The sequence below is a fragment of the Gallinula chloropus genome, assembly GCF_964237585.1.
Source record: "Gallinula chloropus genome assembly, chromosome: 19".
Taxonomy (NCBI): domain Eukaryota; kingdom Metazoa; phylum Chordata; class Aves; order Gruiformes; family Rallidae; genus Gallinula; species Gallinula chloropus.
In genome coordinates, this window is record NC_140104.1 from 3,235,391 (window position 1) to 3,250,629 (window position 15,239).

The 15,239-nt window shown below is 42.7% G+C and overlaps 1 protein-coding gene across 1 annotated transcript in view; it reads left to right on the forward strand.

The window, feature by feature from the left end:
• The window catches only part of CLTC (clathrin heavy chain), a gene marked incomplete at its 5' end in the record, with an annotated part of 32,179 nt that overhangs the window by 3,638 nt on the left and 13,302 nt on the right, over nt 1–15,239 (forward strand). Inside the window, 13 exons of the mRNA XM_084272944.1 lie at nt 4,432–4,639; nt 6,710–6,978; nt 7,323–7,484; nt 8,282–8,395; nt 8,780–8,953; nt 9,788–9,985; nt 10,448–10,648; nt 11,176–11,328; nt 11,598–11,720; nt 11,984–12,121; nt 12,250–12,414; nt 12,530–12,710; nt 13,644–13,807. Of these exons, the coding sequence (XP_084129070.1) occupies nt 4,432–4,639; nt 6,710–6,978; nt 7,323–7,484; nt 8,282–8,395; nt 8,780–8,953; nt 9,788–9,985; nt 10,448–10,648; nt 11,176–11,328; nt 11,598–11,720; nt 11,984–12,121; nt 12,250–12,414; nt 12,530–12,710; nt 13,644–13,807 (2,250 nt within the window). The remainder of the gene's footprint in view (nt 1–4,431; nt 4,640–6,709; nt 6,979–7,322; nt 7,485–8,281; nt 8,396–8,779; nt 8,954–9,787; nt 9,986–10,447; nt 10,649–11,175; nt 11,329–11,597; nt 11,721–11,983; nt 12,122–12,249; nt 12,415–12,529; nt 12,711–13,643; nt 13,808–15,239) is intronic.

Sequence of the window (15,239 nt, forward strand, 5' to 3'; positions counted from 1 at the left end):
GGTGGTGCTTGGATGGCTCTCAAATCATAGCTAGCTACGCCAAAAAGCTAACTGAATAAAACTGGGCAGCTGAGGCATCGTATAATAGAATTTATAAATTTGCTACTTCACTCTGGCAATGGCAAACAACAGAATGCTCCATGTGTTGTGCTGGCAGTGAGGCAGGTTAATATAGCCTGAAACGCTAAATCTCTGCTGTAACAGCATTGGTTTGGAGCAGTTAAGTCTTTTGTTGCTATTTTAAGTCAGGAATTAAAGACAGGACTGCTGTGCCCAACACTGTTTTGGTGAGGTTTTTGACCCCTGCTTCCTACTGGGTCTGAGTTCCTAAAACCAGCAAGCTTGGAGTGTTCTTCCAGATGGAGAATCCGTAACAAACCTGTGAAGAATTGATGTGTCTTGAGTGTGTGTGTCAAGTAATTGGATAGGAACAACTAGTTAAGCAGTTCATAAGCTATTTCTCTTGGTGTGTCCCTCACAGAGGGTACTGAAGTCAACAGGCCTGCTTGTCTTGGTGGCACTGCTCGTTAATTAGCACTTTGTGCTGGGACTGCTGTGGCTGAACCAAAGATAAGTGATGGCACCAGTGGCTCTGAACTCGGTTTTCAGCAGGTACGGTCTCAGCACGGCCCTGCCATGGAGCTGGTGTGACCTGCTACACATCGGGGAGCTCCGGGCTTCTCAAAAGGCTGGGGATGTTTCTATTAATGGGCATTGCCCAGCTCTGTGATTTCCAGCTGTGTGTAGATAAGGAGTCTCTGGGCAGAGACTGAGCAGCTGCTTATGGCTCTGAGAACAGTGGTTGTATCCTGTTGAGTGTGAGTCGAGGTGAAATGCACACTCAGCAGTTCTGTGCCCTTCCTTGTAGGCAAGGAGAAATTATTTGACAGCTAAGCAAACTGTCACAAGAAAGCAAATGTTCCAGGAAGGGGTCAACAAAGAGACTCTTGTCAGCAGTTTTACTCTGCAGTTTGATGTCAAACGTGCATGTAATACAACAGCTTCCATGGATAAGTTACCAAGAATGTACTGAAATTATCTTCCAGTAAAAAAATAATTCTACTAATCAGACTTTTCACTTACTGTGTTGGAACGATTCATCTCTTGACACTGTTCAGATAAACATAGTCACAGAATGAGGAGCAGGCTCAGTACAGCCTGTGCTATCAAGCTTGGGCTAGAGGAGTCCTCCAAGGCGCTATCTCTGCCTCACACGAGTTGCTGCTGACTCTACCGACCTGTTTCATAGTCACACTGCACTTCAGAAAGCTTTCTTCTCAGCTGCTTTCAGGAGGCTGGTGTAACTGTAACTGAACAGTCTGACAAATGTTGTAAAGTAACTTGAACTGTAAATTGGTTGCCCAAGCACAGCGAGCTAGTTCTGCTTTCGTATCTGCTTGAAAGCCAAGGAAGTGGTTGGGGTTTTTTGTAGTATAATGTAGGAGTATCTTAAAATTCCTTGGTTTAAGTCTTCTAAGCTTGTTCATGAGTTGCTGAAAGGTAGTGGACCAAAGGGAGTGCAATATTAAATGTTTGTGGGTTTTTTCTGTCACAAGAAGGGGTAGAAAATGTGCTTCAAACCCCTGTTTGTAGGAGTAGTACTGAAATGCCTCCTGTCACATTTCCTAATAGTAAGCTTAGTCTCAGTTTACTTTGCTTAGCTTTATAAACACCCCTGCCTTGCTCACCTGAACTTTAGCCTGTTTGGGGAGGAAAATAACATACTACAGGGAAGGATCCATGGTCTCAAGAGTTCTGTGCATCAGGTCTGAGTGCAGCCGAGCAGTTACCACTTTACCAAGTAGGCAAAGCAAGTGCCACTCCTGGCTGGTGATGCTCTTGTGTAATCAGACATGGAGATTGTCACAGCCAACTTCCTGCCTCTGTGCTTGAAGCAGATGTGGGTTTTCATCTCTAAGAAATATCTAGCCTTTGGAAATGGTCCTAAGTTGAAAAAGGGTTGCATCTTCCTCTACTAACTAGGGTTGGATACCTCAGACGTGACACCTAGCAGATGGCAGTTTGATCATGATTAAGATAAACCTGTCTTGCATTATCTAAGCAACTTCGATTCAGTAGTTAAGTCTAGACCTCCCTAATAGGTCTGCCATCTGCTAGGAGTTGGATCTTCAGTTTGCTCTGTCAGCAGTGCCTGTTTGAGTATAGTTATTGCCAGGCAGAGTGCTTGGCATTCTGGAACTGTCCCCTACCACATTTACTGGGGAACTGATTGCTTGATAAATGAGTTTGCACTTGTTAAGCTTGCAGCCCTATCAAAAGGAAATGCCACATCCTAGTCAGCCTTTCCAGCTCTACCAGATGAGAGTTACATCCTCAAACCTTCTCTGCCTTCAGGGGTGTGACTAGGTTGCACATAGCCCTACCCAGCTGATGGACAAATACCAGAGTCTCAGGCCTAGGGAGTGCTACCCAAATGAAGGCATGAAAGGGAGAATTGAGCTTAAATCTGATGTCTTCAAAGTGAATCCGTGTTGCTAAAGAATGTGTGGTCGGGTTCTGTGATGATGGACCTCAAATGCTCACTTAAATTTGAGTTCTGAACTGTCAGAGGGGCTGGGATTTGTCTTCTGTAGCAGCAGTGAGACAGTCTTCTCTTGGTAGAGCTGAAAAAATGCTTGTCTTTCACTTGAAAGTGTCCTGGCTTTATTGTTGTGGATGGATGTGAGGGGAGCTGTCTTTGAGTGAAACTGTTCACTGTGTTAAGTTGCAGGAAATGTACGTCTGCCTTGGAAGAATGCCTTAAGCTTAGCTTGATGCCTAGCTTCAAGAATCACATTTAAGTCAGTTCTGGTTCCAGTCTCTTTTACTTGCAAAGATTTTGAGAGATAAGCTGGGTAAACCTTAAATGTACTGAAAGATCAGTGTTAACTCTGTGTAAACTGATTGTGAAAAGAGCCCATGAACATCCAAGACCCTGAGCATCATTGTGGTACAGCACTGGGATCTTGTTGTTTGGACCTGACTGAAGAGCTTCAAATGGTGGAGACCTCTCCTGAAAAAGCAAGGTAGCTTCAATGAAATGGTGTCCTTTAGGACAAAGGGCTAAATGCAGAGTGTCTGGAGAACCATGTAGAAAGGCTGAATCATCTTCTAGAAATCACCTTGTTCAGCAGATCCAAGGAGCTAAAACTGAGTGTTAAACTTTACCAGGATCTGTCTGCCTTGATTCTCTGCATGATACAGATGGTCCATTGGAGTGTCTTTTGTGAAGCTTGTGCACCACAACTTAGATGTTGCTTGTTCCTCACGTGTGCTGCCTGAAAGCTGGGGCAAAGGGGAAGTGTAGTAAAACACCCTCTTTATCGGAAGCTTGGAGTAGGCAGGAACAGAGTGGCCCAGGCGTGGTCGCCTTGGAGCTCCTGCAGAGCACAGCTGATAAGAGCTTAGTGTTTTGCTTCAAACTCCTGCTAAAATGGCTTTGATGGACTGGCCCTTAGTGGGAGACCTTGGGCTTGGAGTAAGATGACTTTTGTGTTTCCCAGGAAGAAAAATATCTGAAGTATTAGAAGTGATAATTCCTCTAAGGGTAGGAGATTGCTCATCAGTGTGTGAAATATACTGATGTACAAGCTGGGTACCTGAGGGGAGCTAACTGTTCTGCATATCCACTCTTAAAGATGCAATAAACATTGTTTTGCTATCAGAATCCTAATACACTAGTCCAATTCATTGTTTTTGCAACAGGTATTAACTAAACCACACTTTGCTGCAAGCTGTATTAAAACACAATCTCAAGGTACCTGTTTAAAGGTTTACAGAAGCAGGCTGTGGCTCAGCAGAGAAAGGAGGTGGTTTGTTGGTGCCTTCAGTGTTAGGTATGGCAGTGGATGAGCAGCTTCTGCTTTCAGTAGTGTCCATCTCATCTGTGCTACCTCTGCCTCCTGGCTGGTGTGCAGCCTTGCTGCTAGACAGGACGAGGCTAGTTGCTAGACAGGTAGCTTTTTTTAACTCCATGAGGATAAAGATAAGGCTCAGACACCTCACGTGTGATGTTAAGCTTGAAACACTGATAGCTGCCGGCCTCAGGGAAGGCTCTGGAAGCAAAGCTGGTGAGAGTGAGTACTGAAGCTGCAACTGCTGCACAGCTGCCAGGAGCAAGCAAGTTCAATGTGCCTTAAAATACCTGTGAGGGGTTCAGGAGTTAAAGTCTCAGAATAGTAATGTAAGTGGACCTTGGAGATGAGGTATGAAGTGCTTGAACACTGCTGGGCATCCTCAGGAAGCCTGCTGGCCTTCATTGAAGAGGGACAAGAATTTGTGTGCTGTGCCATTTCTTGGGTCACATGGTTGTATTGTCACAAAGAGATGTGAAGCCTCAGATCCCTTGCAGCTTTCACAAAAGGTGTTCCTGGCTATACTGGAGTAGTAACTTATTACTAATTGGTGGTTTTGGTTTTTTTTCTTTTCCAGCTCCAAAATCTTGGCATCAACCCAGCAAACATCGGGTTCAGCACTCTGACGATGGAGTCTGACAAATTCATCTGTATAAGAGAGAAAGTAGGAGAACAGGCTCAAGTGGTGATCATTGACATGAATGACCCCAGCAACCCTATTCGAAGACCAATTTCAGCTGACAGTGCTATCATGAACCCTGCCAGTAAAGTCATTGCATTAAAAGGTACAGATAAAGGAATGTTTGAAGGGGATGGAGAGCTTTCTGTGAGATTAGTTTGACTGACTTAGGTCTCACTTTGCCTGTGTGGGAAGATCCCTTACGCATTTTCCACAGCTTCATGGGGAGCATCAGTTTAATGCATTTTCAGTTCTTCTGGAGGTAGCTGGGCAGTTCGGTTTCAGTTGACACTTCCTGCTCTTTGCTCATCATGAGGATGAGTGTTTTCCTTCAGTCAGAAGGCTTACAGCTTCTGAGTGGGGAGAGCTGGGAGGAAAGTTCAGGCTTTAAGATACTTCTGCAGTCTCTAGTCTGAAATGATGTTAGAGGGAAGTGAGACCTGATCTATGTGTATAAGGTCTGTTAACTAAGCCTTGCTTTGCAGAGATGAAAAGTACAACTTAGGAGGAGGGGAAGTATTCTTGAAGGCCTTAGTGTGGCCTCGCTGGAGGAGTCTGGTGCACTGATTTGTGCATGTTTATTGTCTCAGTGATAAGAAAAGTAAAACTCTGCAGAGAAGACTTGTGTAGCGAATAAAGCTCAAGGTCAGCTAACTTGGTATCTTTGGTGATACTAAGCATTCCTCTGGAATCTGCAGGAATGTCCATCTTTTTCCCCAAGAAGATAAAATACCGTCAGGCTAGGAACAACTGTATTGCTAATAGGAAGATGTATATGTATTCAGTGTTATTTAAATTTGACTTTAACACTGTGCTCCTATTTTGTCACAACTTTAATGCTTTCTTGTGTGTGCAGATGGTGAGTTATTTCAATTGACTGTATTAGTTCCTGTCCTGTCTTATGAAAAGAGAAAGCAGACTCAAATGGCTCAGATCTATGGTGCACATGGCTGAACAGTGGTGCAAAGCAACTGAAAGCCTAAAATTCAGAGGCTTTTCATGCTCTTGAAAACCAGAGAATCCTTAAGATTCAGCACATCAATCCACTCAACTCAGTGTGCTTAAACTATAGTGAACTTGATATCAAGCTTTTTATAAACAGGACCGACCCTTTGGACTTAAGCCTAGATTTTTGCCTTCTAATACGCCTTGCATAGCATGTAGGATCCATGTTACTTGAATGTAATCTCCCTTGACTCTAAAGCTCTGGCTGCACTAGGGATGGAAATAAACTGCTAGCCTGCAGCCTGAGTAACACTGTATTAGACAGTCTTCTCCAAGCTCTGGAGAAACTCCTGACTGCATCTTAGGTCAGTAGATGAACTAGTGGTGGCTTCTAACTAAACTAATCCTTGTTGAGTGAAGGCACTTGCCCAAATGGCACTGTGCTTTATTGAGCTAAATTACAATTAATAACTGTAGCAGATACTCTGACCTGCATGTAGTTTCATGTCAATCCTCTTGTGCTATGATAGTGTGTGCTTAAATAGCTGTCTCCAGACCAACTTCTAGTTTTAGAATGTTCCTTATCAACAGGAAGAAATAGTTTTTATATGCCACTGCATTGTAGAAATGACTGTAGGTGTCTGTTCAGGATGTATGTATGCACCATTCTGTGTAATTCAGAGAACTTTCCCTCTTACCTTCTAGAGCTTGTGTTGGTCCCTAGATTCCTTTCCTTGCACAGTCTCTGTTGTTCTGGTTTGCAACCCGTAGCTCTGTGTATCCCACTAGTGCAACCTACGGGTTTTGGTTAACGAGTCTGAATTACAAAAGCCTCTGCCAACCTGACTGTTCCCTGTTGTGGTTTTTTAGTACTGAAAACAGATGTGGACACAGTTTTTAGTGACGCTGGCATTGCTCTCCTCAGTGTTCAAGAAACTCAGCATTATTGTAACCTAGTTTTGATGTATGTGAAGTATCATACTTGTTCATGTAGCTGAAGGTCTTGTCTCCTACTGACTTGTTTTCCACATCTGTTTGATTGCTCAGTAGTGGCAAATTGGTAACTTATCCCTAAGATTGTGTGGTCTGGTTAAAGGTAATAGCTGATCACTGAAGATGCTGTCAGTATGTAACAGTGTTTCCTCAAAGGAAGCTATGAGGGTTTTAATAACAGTGTGGCTCTTGTAACAAGTAGAAACTGTAACCTGGCTAACAACCTTGTGTTTTCTAGCTGGGAAAACGCTTCAAATATTTAACATCGAAATGAAGAGCAAAATGAAGGCTCATACGATGACAGATGATGTCACCTTCTGGAAGTGGATCTCTCTGAACACCGTTGCCCTTGTAACGGATAACGCAGTCTACCACTGGAGTATGGAGGGGGAGTCCCAGCCGGTGAAAATGTTCGATCGCCATTCTAGTCTTGCTGGCTGCCAGATCATCAACTACCGTACCGACGCGAAGCAGAAGTGGTTGCTGCTAACGGGCATATCTGCACAGGTACCCCAGTGCTGGGGAGGCCTGCCATGGAAGGCCCAGAGCTCCTCCAGCTTGTCTTGTTTCCTCCTTCTGCAGGAGTGGGACTGAGTTGTGTTCTTTCCTAAAACATTGTTGGGAATGTAAATGCTTGTCTCGACCTTCAGATAACTAACTTGAGTGTAACTAAGTTTTGTAGTGATGGTATAAACACTAGTACAAGGTGAAGAGTCTTAAGTGATGCCTTTGAAAGAGAAAGCATGGGGCAGTACTTCAGCTTGATACGGCAACATATTTACTGACACTAACTTAAACAAAATGACTTGCTGAGTGTCTGTTATTCCTGACTCTTGTTCTCTCTTGCCTAGCAAAACCGTGTTGTGGGAGCAATGCAGCTCTATTCTGTAGATAGAAAAGTGTCACAGCCAATTGAGGGACACGCAGCTAGCTTTGCGCAGTTCAAGATGGAAGGGAACGCTGAAGAATCCACTCTCTTCTGTTTTGCAGTAAGAGGGCAAGCTGGGGGTAAGGTAAGACTTGGTTTTAAATACATTGTAATCTTTAATGACGCACCCTGGTTATCTGCTTCCAGGGAAACAAGTGGTTTAATGCAGAGTCACCCTTAGAGAAACAGTGAAGGACTATGTGTCGGTCTGGGTGCTGTAGTTCTAATGTATATGAAAACTGGTGCATACAGAGCTTCATAGCAGGGACTACCTGACGTATCAGGAGTCTGTTTTGAGTCATGAAGTGAGGTGGCATGTCATGACCAGCCTAATTAGCTGCCTGAAAGAACTGACTCAGCTTCACAGGCTAAGCTTAGAGGAAAAGCTGTTGTAATCTTTCTTTGCTGCTGATCCCTGGTATCAGGCTTAACTTATTTTCAAATTATTGGATGAAAAAAATTATACACCAGTGTTACAAAGTTGACTAGTGGTCTAATACTAACATGGGAATTATGAGAGCTACTTAGGTAGCTAAAATAAAGAAAAATCAAAGCTAGATTCAGAGAAACTTCTTCAGACCTGTCTTTGTAGAACATGGAACAAGTTGAAAGAGTGTACGAAGTGGCCTAACTGAATCTGTAAACTTCTAAGTAGCTAGGGGTAACTAAGCATTGTCCTTAACTGTTTCCCTAATTGATGGTACACGAATACAATCTGCCATGCCCTTAGCTCCTGAAAACATCTAGGAAGAACAACTCCGTTTCTTTGTGTAATCTTGGGATTAAGGCTGAGCAGCAAGAGTTGCTATATCTTTGTTGCTGGACCTATTGTTATGTAAATTAAATAGAAGAACTAACAGACAAGTCTTCTCTATTGTACAGTTGCATATCATTGAAGTTGGCACATCACCTACTGGGAATCAGCCCTTTCCAAAGAAAGCAGTGGATGTCTTCTTTCCTCCTGAAGCACAAAATGATTTCCCTGTTGCCATGCAGGTATGACAGCTGCAAACAAAAGCACAAGTCTGTTTCTTGTCTTGGTGGATCTGACAGTGTATCAAGGCACTGGAACCAGGTGGTGCATGTATTGTCCTGAGGCTTGGCAGTAAACTGGTGTGATTGCTGCTTCAGTAGTGTTAAAGGTAGAGACTGAAGCAGCATTCAAAGTCAGCATGTAACTGTTCCATAAATATTTAACTGTCTTCCATGGCCTTAAAGCATCTTTGTATTGGGATAGAATAAAACAAGACTTCTAATAAGAATAAGACAAGAATAAAACAGCACTTCTAATTGTCTTGAAATGGCACAGCTCTCTGCTGATTCTTAAAAGCACTCATTTTATCCAGTGACACATGCAGTCAATCTCTTCCTGTCTCACAGATAAGCGACAAGCATGATGTGGTGTTTCTCATAACGAAATACGGCTACATCCACCTGTACGACCTGGAGACTGGCACCTGTATCTACATGAACAGAATCAGTGGAGACACCATATTTGTTACTGCACAACATGAAGCAACAGCTGGAATTATTGGAGTAAACAGAAAGGGACAAGTAAGGAAGGAAGCTTGGTCTGAAAATCACTGTTGTACCTAATCCCATTGGCCCGTAATGATACCGTAGTGCTTGTAGTGCTCTCAGAAGGCTTCTGGAATCTAATTATGTGGAATAATAGAATGCAGAATATGGTAGTGTCGTGTAGCTGAACAGGAGTGCAGCTTGTCTGACTCAGGGTTTCTTCTGCGACTCACTTTCTGGTTGTGTAATTCTGAGGGGTTTGTGATGGCAGTCAATGGATCTAAACAGTGTCCTGCTGTTGAGGATTGAGTAGAACATACATCTCTGGGAGCAGATTATACCCTTTTGTAGAGTCTTTAAGTGTGTTAACTTTGAACTCTGGTCAGAAAAATCTCATGTCTGACAGAGCCTCAAAATCTGCTACTCTATCTCCATACACGCTTAACTAGTTTAAACCAGCCTACTAGCATAGTGTAGCTGTGCCTTTAGCCTGAGCTGATTTAAATGTTGGTGCTTGTTGAGAATTAGTAATGCAGAGTAGAAGATTTATTCCTAGTTTATCCTCTAGGATTGGTTATGTAAGACACTGAAAACAGGTTACAGAAAGCCAGGACTCACGTACCTGTATTTGAGCTCTGTCAGTGCCTGAGCTTGAACTGACTGTTAACTGTCTGCCTTGATGCAGTAATTTAATGGTAGAGGTTCTTTTGAACAGGTCTGTTTCTTAACCAAAATGACACGACTTGGCAATTATCAAAGGATGAAAAAGCTTTCCATGTATGTCATAGCTTTCCTTTAGAGGCTAGCTTAGCCCTTGGCTCTCTTCTTACATTTGAACTAACTGGAAATTTCCCTTGATAATTTGCTCAGGTGCTCTCAGTGTGTGTGGAAGAGGAGAATATTATTCCCTATATCACAAATGTGCTGCAGAATCCTGACCTAGCTTTACGAATGGCTGTCCGCAACAACCTGGCCGGTGCTGAGGAACTCTTTGCCAGGAAATTCAATGCACTGTTTGCACAAGGGAACTATTCAGAAGCAGCAAAAGTGGCAGCTAATGCCCCAAAGGTAATGGACTGGTACTCAGAATAGTACTGAACTCTACTGGCTTAAGCTTCTTGCTTCAGGAAGTATCACTGAATTTTGTAAGTGGTAAGACAAGAATCTTTTTACTGTTCCTGTCCTCATGTAGTACTTAAGATACCTGTGAAGAACCTGTGTGCTGGAAGATCTTAAAGCTTGTATGAAGCCTGCAGAGGGGGAGAAGAATAAATTACAGTGATGAGGCTTAATGTTTCTGGTACTTATATTTATTGCTCAAATGATTTTAAAAAGTCTCTATGAAAAGACAGCCTGCAGCTGAGGCTGCATGTGTCTCAGCTGATATTCAGCCATGCTGCTTCTGACTTATTTTGGGCTGGCAAAATATAATGTTGCTGTAGCAAGCATTTCTAACTTCAACTTTCTGGAGAAACTTGCCAAGCCACAATAGCAGAACAGAAAACTAAAATGCCTCTGTGTTTCTGGCAGGGAATCCTGCGTACTCCAGACACCATACGCCGGTTCCAGAGTGTTCCAGCTCAGCCAGGACAGACTTCCCCTTTACTCCAATACTTTGGCATTCTGCTTGATCAGGGACAGCTGAATAAGTATGAGTCGCTGGAACTCTGCCGACCAGTGCTTCAACAGGGACGCAAGCAGCTCTTGGAAAAATGGCTAAAGGAAGATAAGGTAAATCTGGGGTAGACAGCCTCCTTCCTCCCACCCCCAGGAAAATTCAACAGGGCAGCTCATCAATGTGCTGGTGTGATCAAACAGTTGAGCAATAGCTCAACTTCAACTTCACTATGACTTTGAGTCAATTCTCTTGCAGTACTCCATGAGCTTCACTCATTGTGCTTAAAATTACTGGAGGGTGAACTTTGTATGGAAAGCTGCTGAGCTGCTGCTCTTCATTCCCAAGCCACTTCAGGCTGCTTTAGATACTAAACTTGCATACACGTTTAAGCTGTGTTTATATTTCTGTTATTAGCTAAAGAAATGTGCTGATACAATACATCACTTAATTCCTTTTGGCTCTACAACTGGATTTCTGACTCCTGTAAGAAATAAAGCCCACTAGATCACTGCTGAAAGAGGCAGTGGGGCTTTTTTTTTGTAAGAGAACTCCAAGAGGAAGACAAATGAGGAAGAAGGCAGTAATGTATTTCAGCATGGCACTACCAGCATGAACTGACTGTATTTATATCTTTGAACAGCTGGAGTGCTCAGAGGAGCTGGGAGACCTCGTGAAATCTGTAGATCCTACGCTAGCACTTAGTGTCTATCTGAGAGCCAACGTTCCCAATAAAGTCATCCAGTGTTTTGCTGAAACGGGACAAGTCCAGAAGATTGTTTTGTATGCTAAGAAGGTGAGAGAATTAAATTGCCCTATACCTGCCCTGTATTTAAGAACAACCAGTGCATGTGCCAAAGTAGCTAAAAGTAATTGTGGGGGAATCTGAGAGCCTGTGTAGTACCTGCTTTAGCCTGAGGTTTTGTTACAAGTACTTACTGCTGGACATCATACATGTGTCCTTTTATACTTCTTTATGTAGCCTTTTCCATGTGTAGCTCTTACCAAGTTCTGAATTTAACAAGGCATATGCTCTTACTGAGTTACTACTTATTCACTCTTCAGGTTGGGTATACTCCAGACTGGATTTTCTTGCTGAGGAATGTGATGAGAATCAGCCCTGATCAAGGACAGCAGTTCGCACAAATGCTTGTTCAAGATGAAGAGCCTCTTGCAGACATAACACAAGTAAATAATTTTATTGCTATGAAATGTTAACCACAAGGCCTTAAATTGGTGAGAGAAGCTGTACTCCTACTGTCAGAGAGACTTTTGAATTACAAGTTTTATCAACGTTACTGGGACAGTGTTCTTCCTTGCCTAGTTATAAGAACACTGAAGGATGGCTTAGTGCAGTGCCAGGATTAAGTTTGGTTTGTGAAGCTGCATTTGATACTACTTTGTTCAGGGTTTTGATTTGAAACTGGAAGCATATTTAATTATTTTTGCAGATTGTGGATGTCTTTATGGAATATAACTTAATTCAGCAATGTACAGCCTTCTTGCTGGATGCACTGAAGAATAATCGTCCCTCAGAAGGTCCCCTGCAAACACGTTTACTTGAGATGAACCTCATGCATGCACCTCAGGTATGCTTCCAGAGCTGCATTAGGTCAGGCTTGGCTGTACCTAGACTAGCTGCCACATCGTGATGCTTATCAAATGCTAGTGACAGTGTTGACAAAGTAAACAGTTCTTTTTTTTATATTCCTTCTAGGTTGCAGATGCTATCCTGGGAAACCAAATGTTTACTCATTATGACCGGGCTCACATAGCTCAGCTGTGTGAGAAAGCTGGTTTGCTGCAGAGAGCACTTGAACACTTCACAGACTTGTACGACATCAAGCGTGCAGTAGTTCACACTCACCTTCTCAATCCTGAGGTATGAGACGAATTATACTGAATCTCCAGCAAAACCCAGCCCAGTAATAATGACTTTAAAGGTTTGACTTCAGAGTGTTCTGCTGGGGTCTGAAATGGCTTCTGTGTCTTTGCAGTGGTTAGTGAATTATTTTGGTTCCTTATCGGTAGAAGACTCTCTGGAGTGTCTGCGTGCAATGCTGTCTGCTAATATTCGTCAGAACCTGCAGATCTGTGTCCAGGTAGCTTCAAAATACCATGAACAGCTGTCGACACAGTCACTTATTGAGCTGTTTGAGTCCTTCAAGAGCTTTGAAGGTAAGTTCATGCTCTTGGCTCTACCAAAATGTTTGCCTCATCTTTCACTGTATGTGAACAACTGTGCTGAAATCTAGGAAGTGATACTGAGCATCAGTACCTAGCCATCAAAGTTGTCTTAAACTGACCTAAACATTACAGTTCCCCCCTCTAAGGGGCAACCAGCGTTGTCTTGCATATTTTGGTTTTCTGAAGTGTGACCTTTTCCTTTGTCCAAAATGCTCATCAAGACTAGCTGTATATAGTCCACTCAGCGTTGTCGTATGTCTGGTCAAATCTCTCAGATGTGTGGCTAAACAGCATCTTTCAAAGCTTTAAAGAAGGCCTCTTTAAAGTCTAAGGACACAACATAATCTTGGACTCTTGCCATTTGGAGAATGGTTAGTGGCATGAAATGCTACTGTAGACAGGTTTCTTGCATAGACCACCAGTGTGTTCTTCCACAGAACACATGAATCTTGACTGGCTTGGCTGTCACTTGTCTGAAGTAGGTGTTACAATACATCTGCTTTAAGTGGGTTTAAGTGGGTCATGGCAAGCAGCTCTTCTGCTTGTGTGGTTGTTTTGGTGAATGGTGTGATAGTAGCTTTGGGTGCAGCTAGTTTTGTTTTTCTAAACTCTTCCTTGGCTGCTGTGTAGGGGGAGTGCAGAAGGAACACGCTGGATGCTGTTTATACAGAGCTGTTGACGCATTTGTCCAAGTTGCATATAACACACTAGTCTGTGTTATGGGGAACAAAACCAGGCTCAACTCAGCTAGGACAATCTGGTCTCTGTAAAACAACTACAATGCTTGAATGGTTTTTTCCAGTTTTTTGTAGGCTTCTGCAGTATTCAGCCTCAGATTTTCATGTAACTAACTTGGAAGGCTTGCTTAATGCTGATCTGACTCAAGTGCTTTAGTAGAATAACACATGGACTTTTTTCCTCGAGGTTTGTTTTATTTCCTGGGCTCTATTGTAAACTTCAGCCAGGATCCAGATGTGCACTTCAAGTATATTCAAGCAGCGTGCAAGACAGGACAAATTAAAGAAGTGGAAAGAATCTGCAGGGAAAGTAACTGCTATGATCCAGAACGTGTTAAAAACTTCCTCAAGGTAATGTTTGGGTAGCTACTGGGCTGTCTTGGTCCGTTTGGGGTTCTGATAAAACCAGTGTCACTAGTGAAATGAGGCAGCTCTGTGAAGCACAAGTGATTCTTAACCTTTGCACTTAAAGATCCATCTGTCCTCTTACACCAGATGTGTCTACTGTCTTGGCAGTACCTGCTAAAAGGGCCTGGAACAGTAACTAAAAAATGAAGAATTATCTTAGTTCCTTCCTTAGGAAGGTTAACCTGGCTTAAACTCCTTAATAATAGCACCAGCCTGTCTAGAACGTATTAGAATTGTCTGCTATAAAGTAGGAAACGGGTAATTTGGAGGTGGAGAACAACCATCATGCTGAGTTCATAGCATAATGCTTATCTACAGCGTGACTAGCTTCAACTGCACAGCCACAGAAACAACAAATGAATAATGTCAGTTAATTCTGTAAATGCTTGGAGTCCAAGGTTGCTCTGTCCCACTCCTCTTACTCGTACACACTTAACTGTGAACTACAGCTTAGCTATTTTAGGATGTGCTGGTTGGTGTGAATACGTTATGACTGACTACTGTAGCTAGGGCTTGGAGCAGAGCTGAAACACTTCTGAGGTGTGTGTGGGGGGAAATGCACTCAGAGTTCAGGTTCTGTAGCCTGTTGGGTAGTGCTGAGCTTACTGACTAACATAGAACTGCTAGAAACATCTGAGAAACAGTGCGGGAGGGGAAAACTTTATCTGGGAACATTTCCTGCCTTCGTGTTTGTAGGTGACATAGCATAGTCTTGTATTCTTGTAATCATATCTGAGGATGGCAAAACTCTTCAAATAAGAGCTCTATAAAAATAACCTGGTGTCACAGATGTGTAAGGTATGTAAATTGATCAAGCCACCTAAGATAAGTTACCAAGCTGTCAAATTCCTGATGAAAGCTATTGTTTTTTGTGCTGTTCCGTGTCTGGAATGTGCAGGACATGTACCAGGTAAATCTCCCAGTGCAGGCCTCCTTGTGTCAAGTCCTTAAGTGTAATTTATTTGTAGGATTATATTCTGGGATGTGCATGTTTGAATAAGTGACCTGAAATATGCATCCGGAATACTGTCTGCCACATAGACTAAGCTTCTGTACTGTAACCATTGTAATCTCATGCTGAAAGTTGGAATACTTTTAGATAACTAATCTGATTAGCAATTTAAGTAGTACTGCTGCTAGCTCAAGTCTTACTATTTAAATCCATAATTAGAAGGTATTGCAAGAGACATGGCACTTGAAATCAAACCTGTGTATGTGTTAGACTATGATTTGCAATTTAATCTGTTCTTGGTTAAATGCTTTTTGAAATCCCAGAGTGCTAATCCTGCACACCAAACACAACTGGCAACTAAAAATGCTACTTGTAGCTTAGGCTTGTAATAGTTGCACTGTGTTGTAAGACTTTTATAGATTC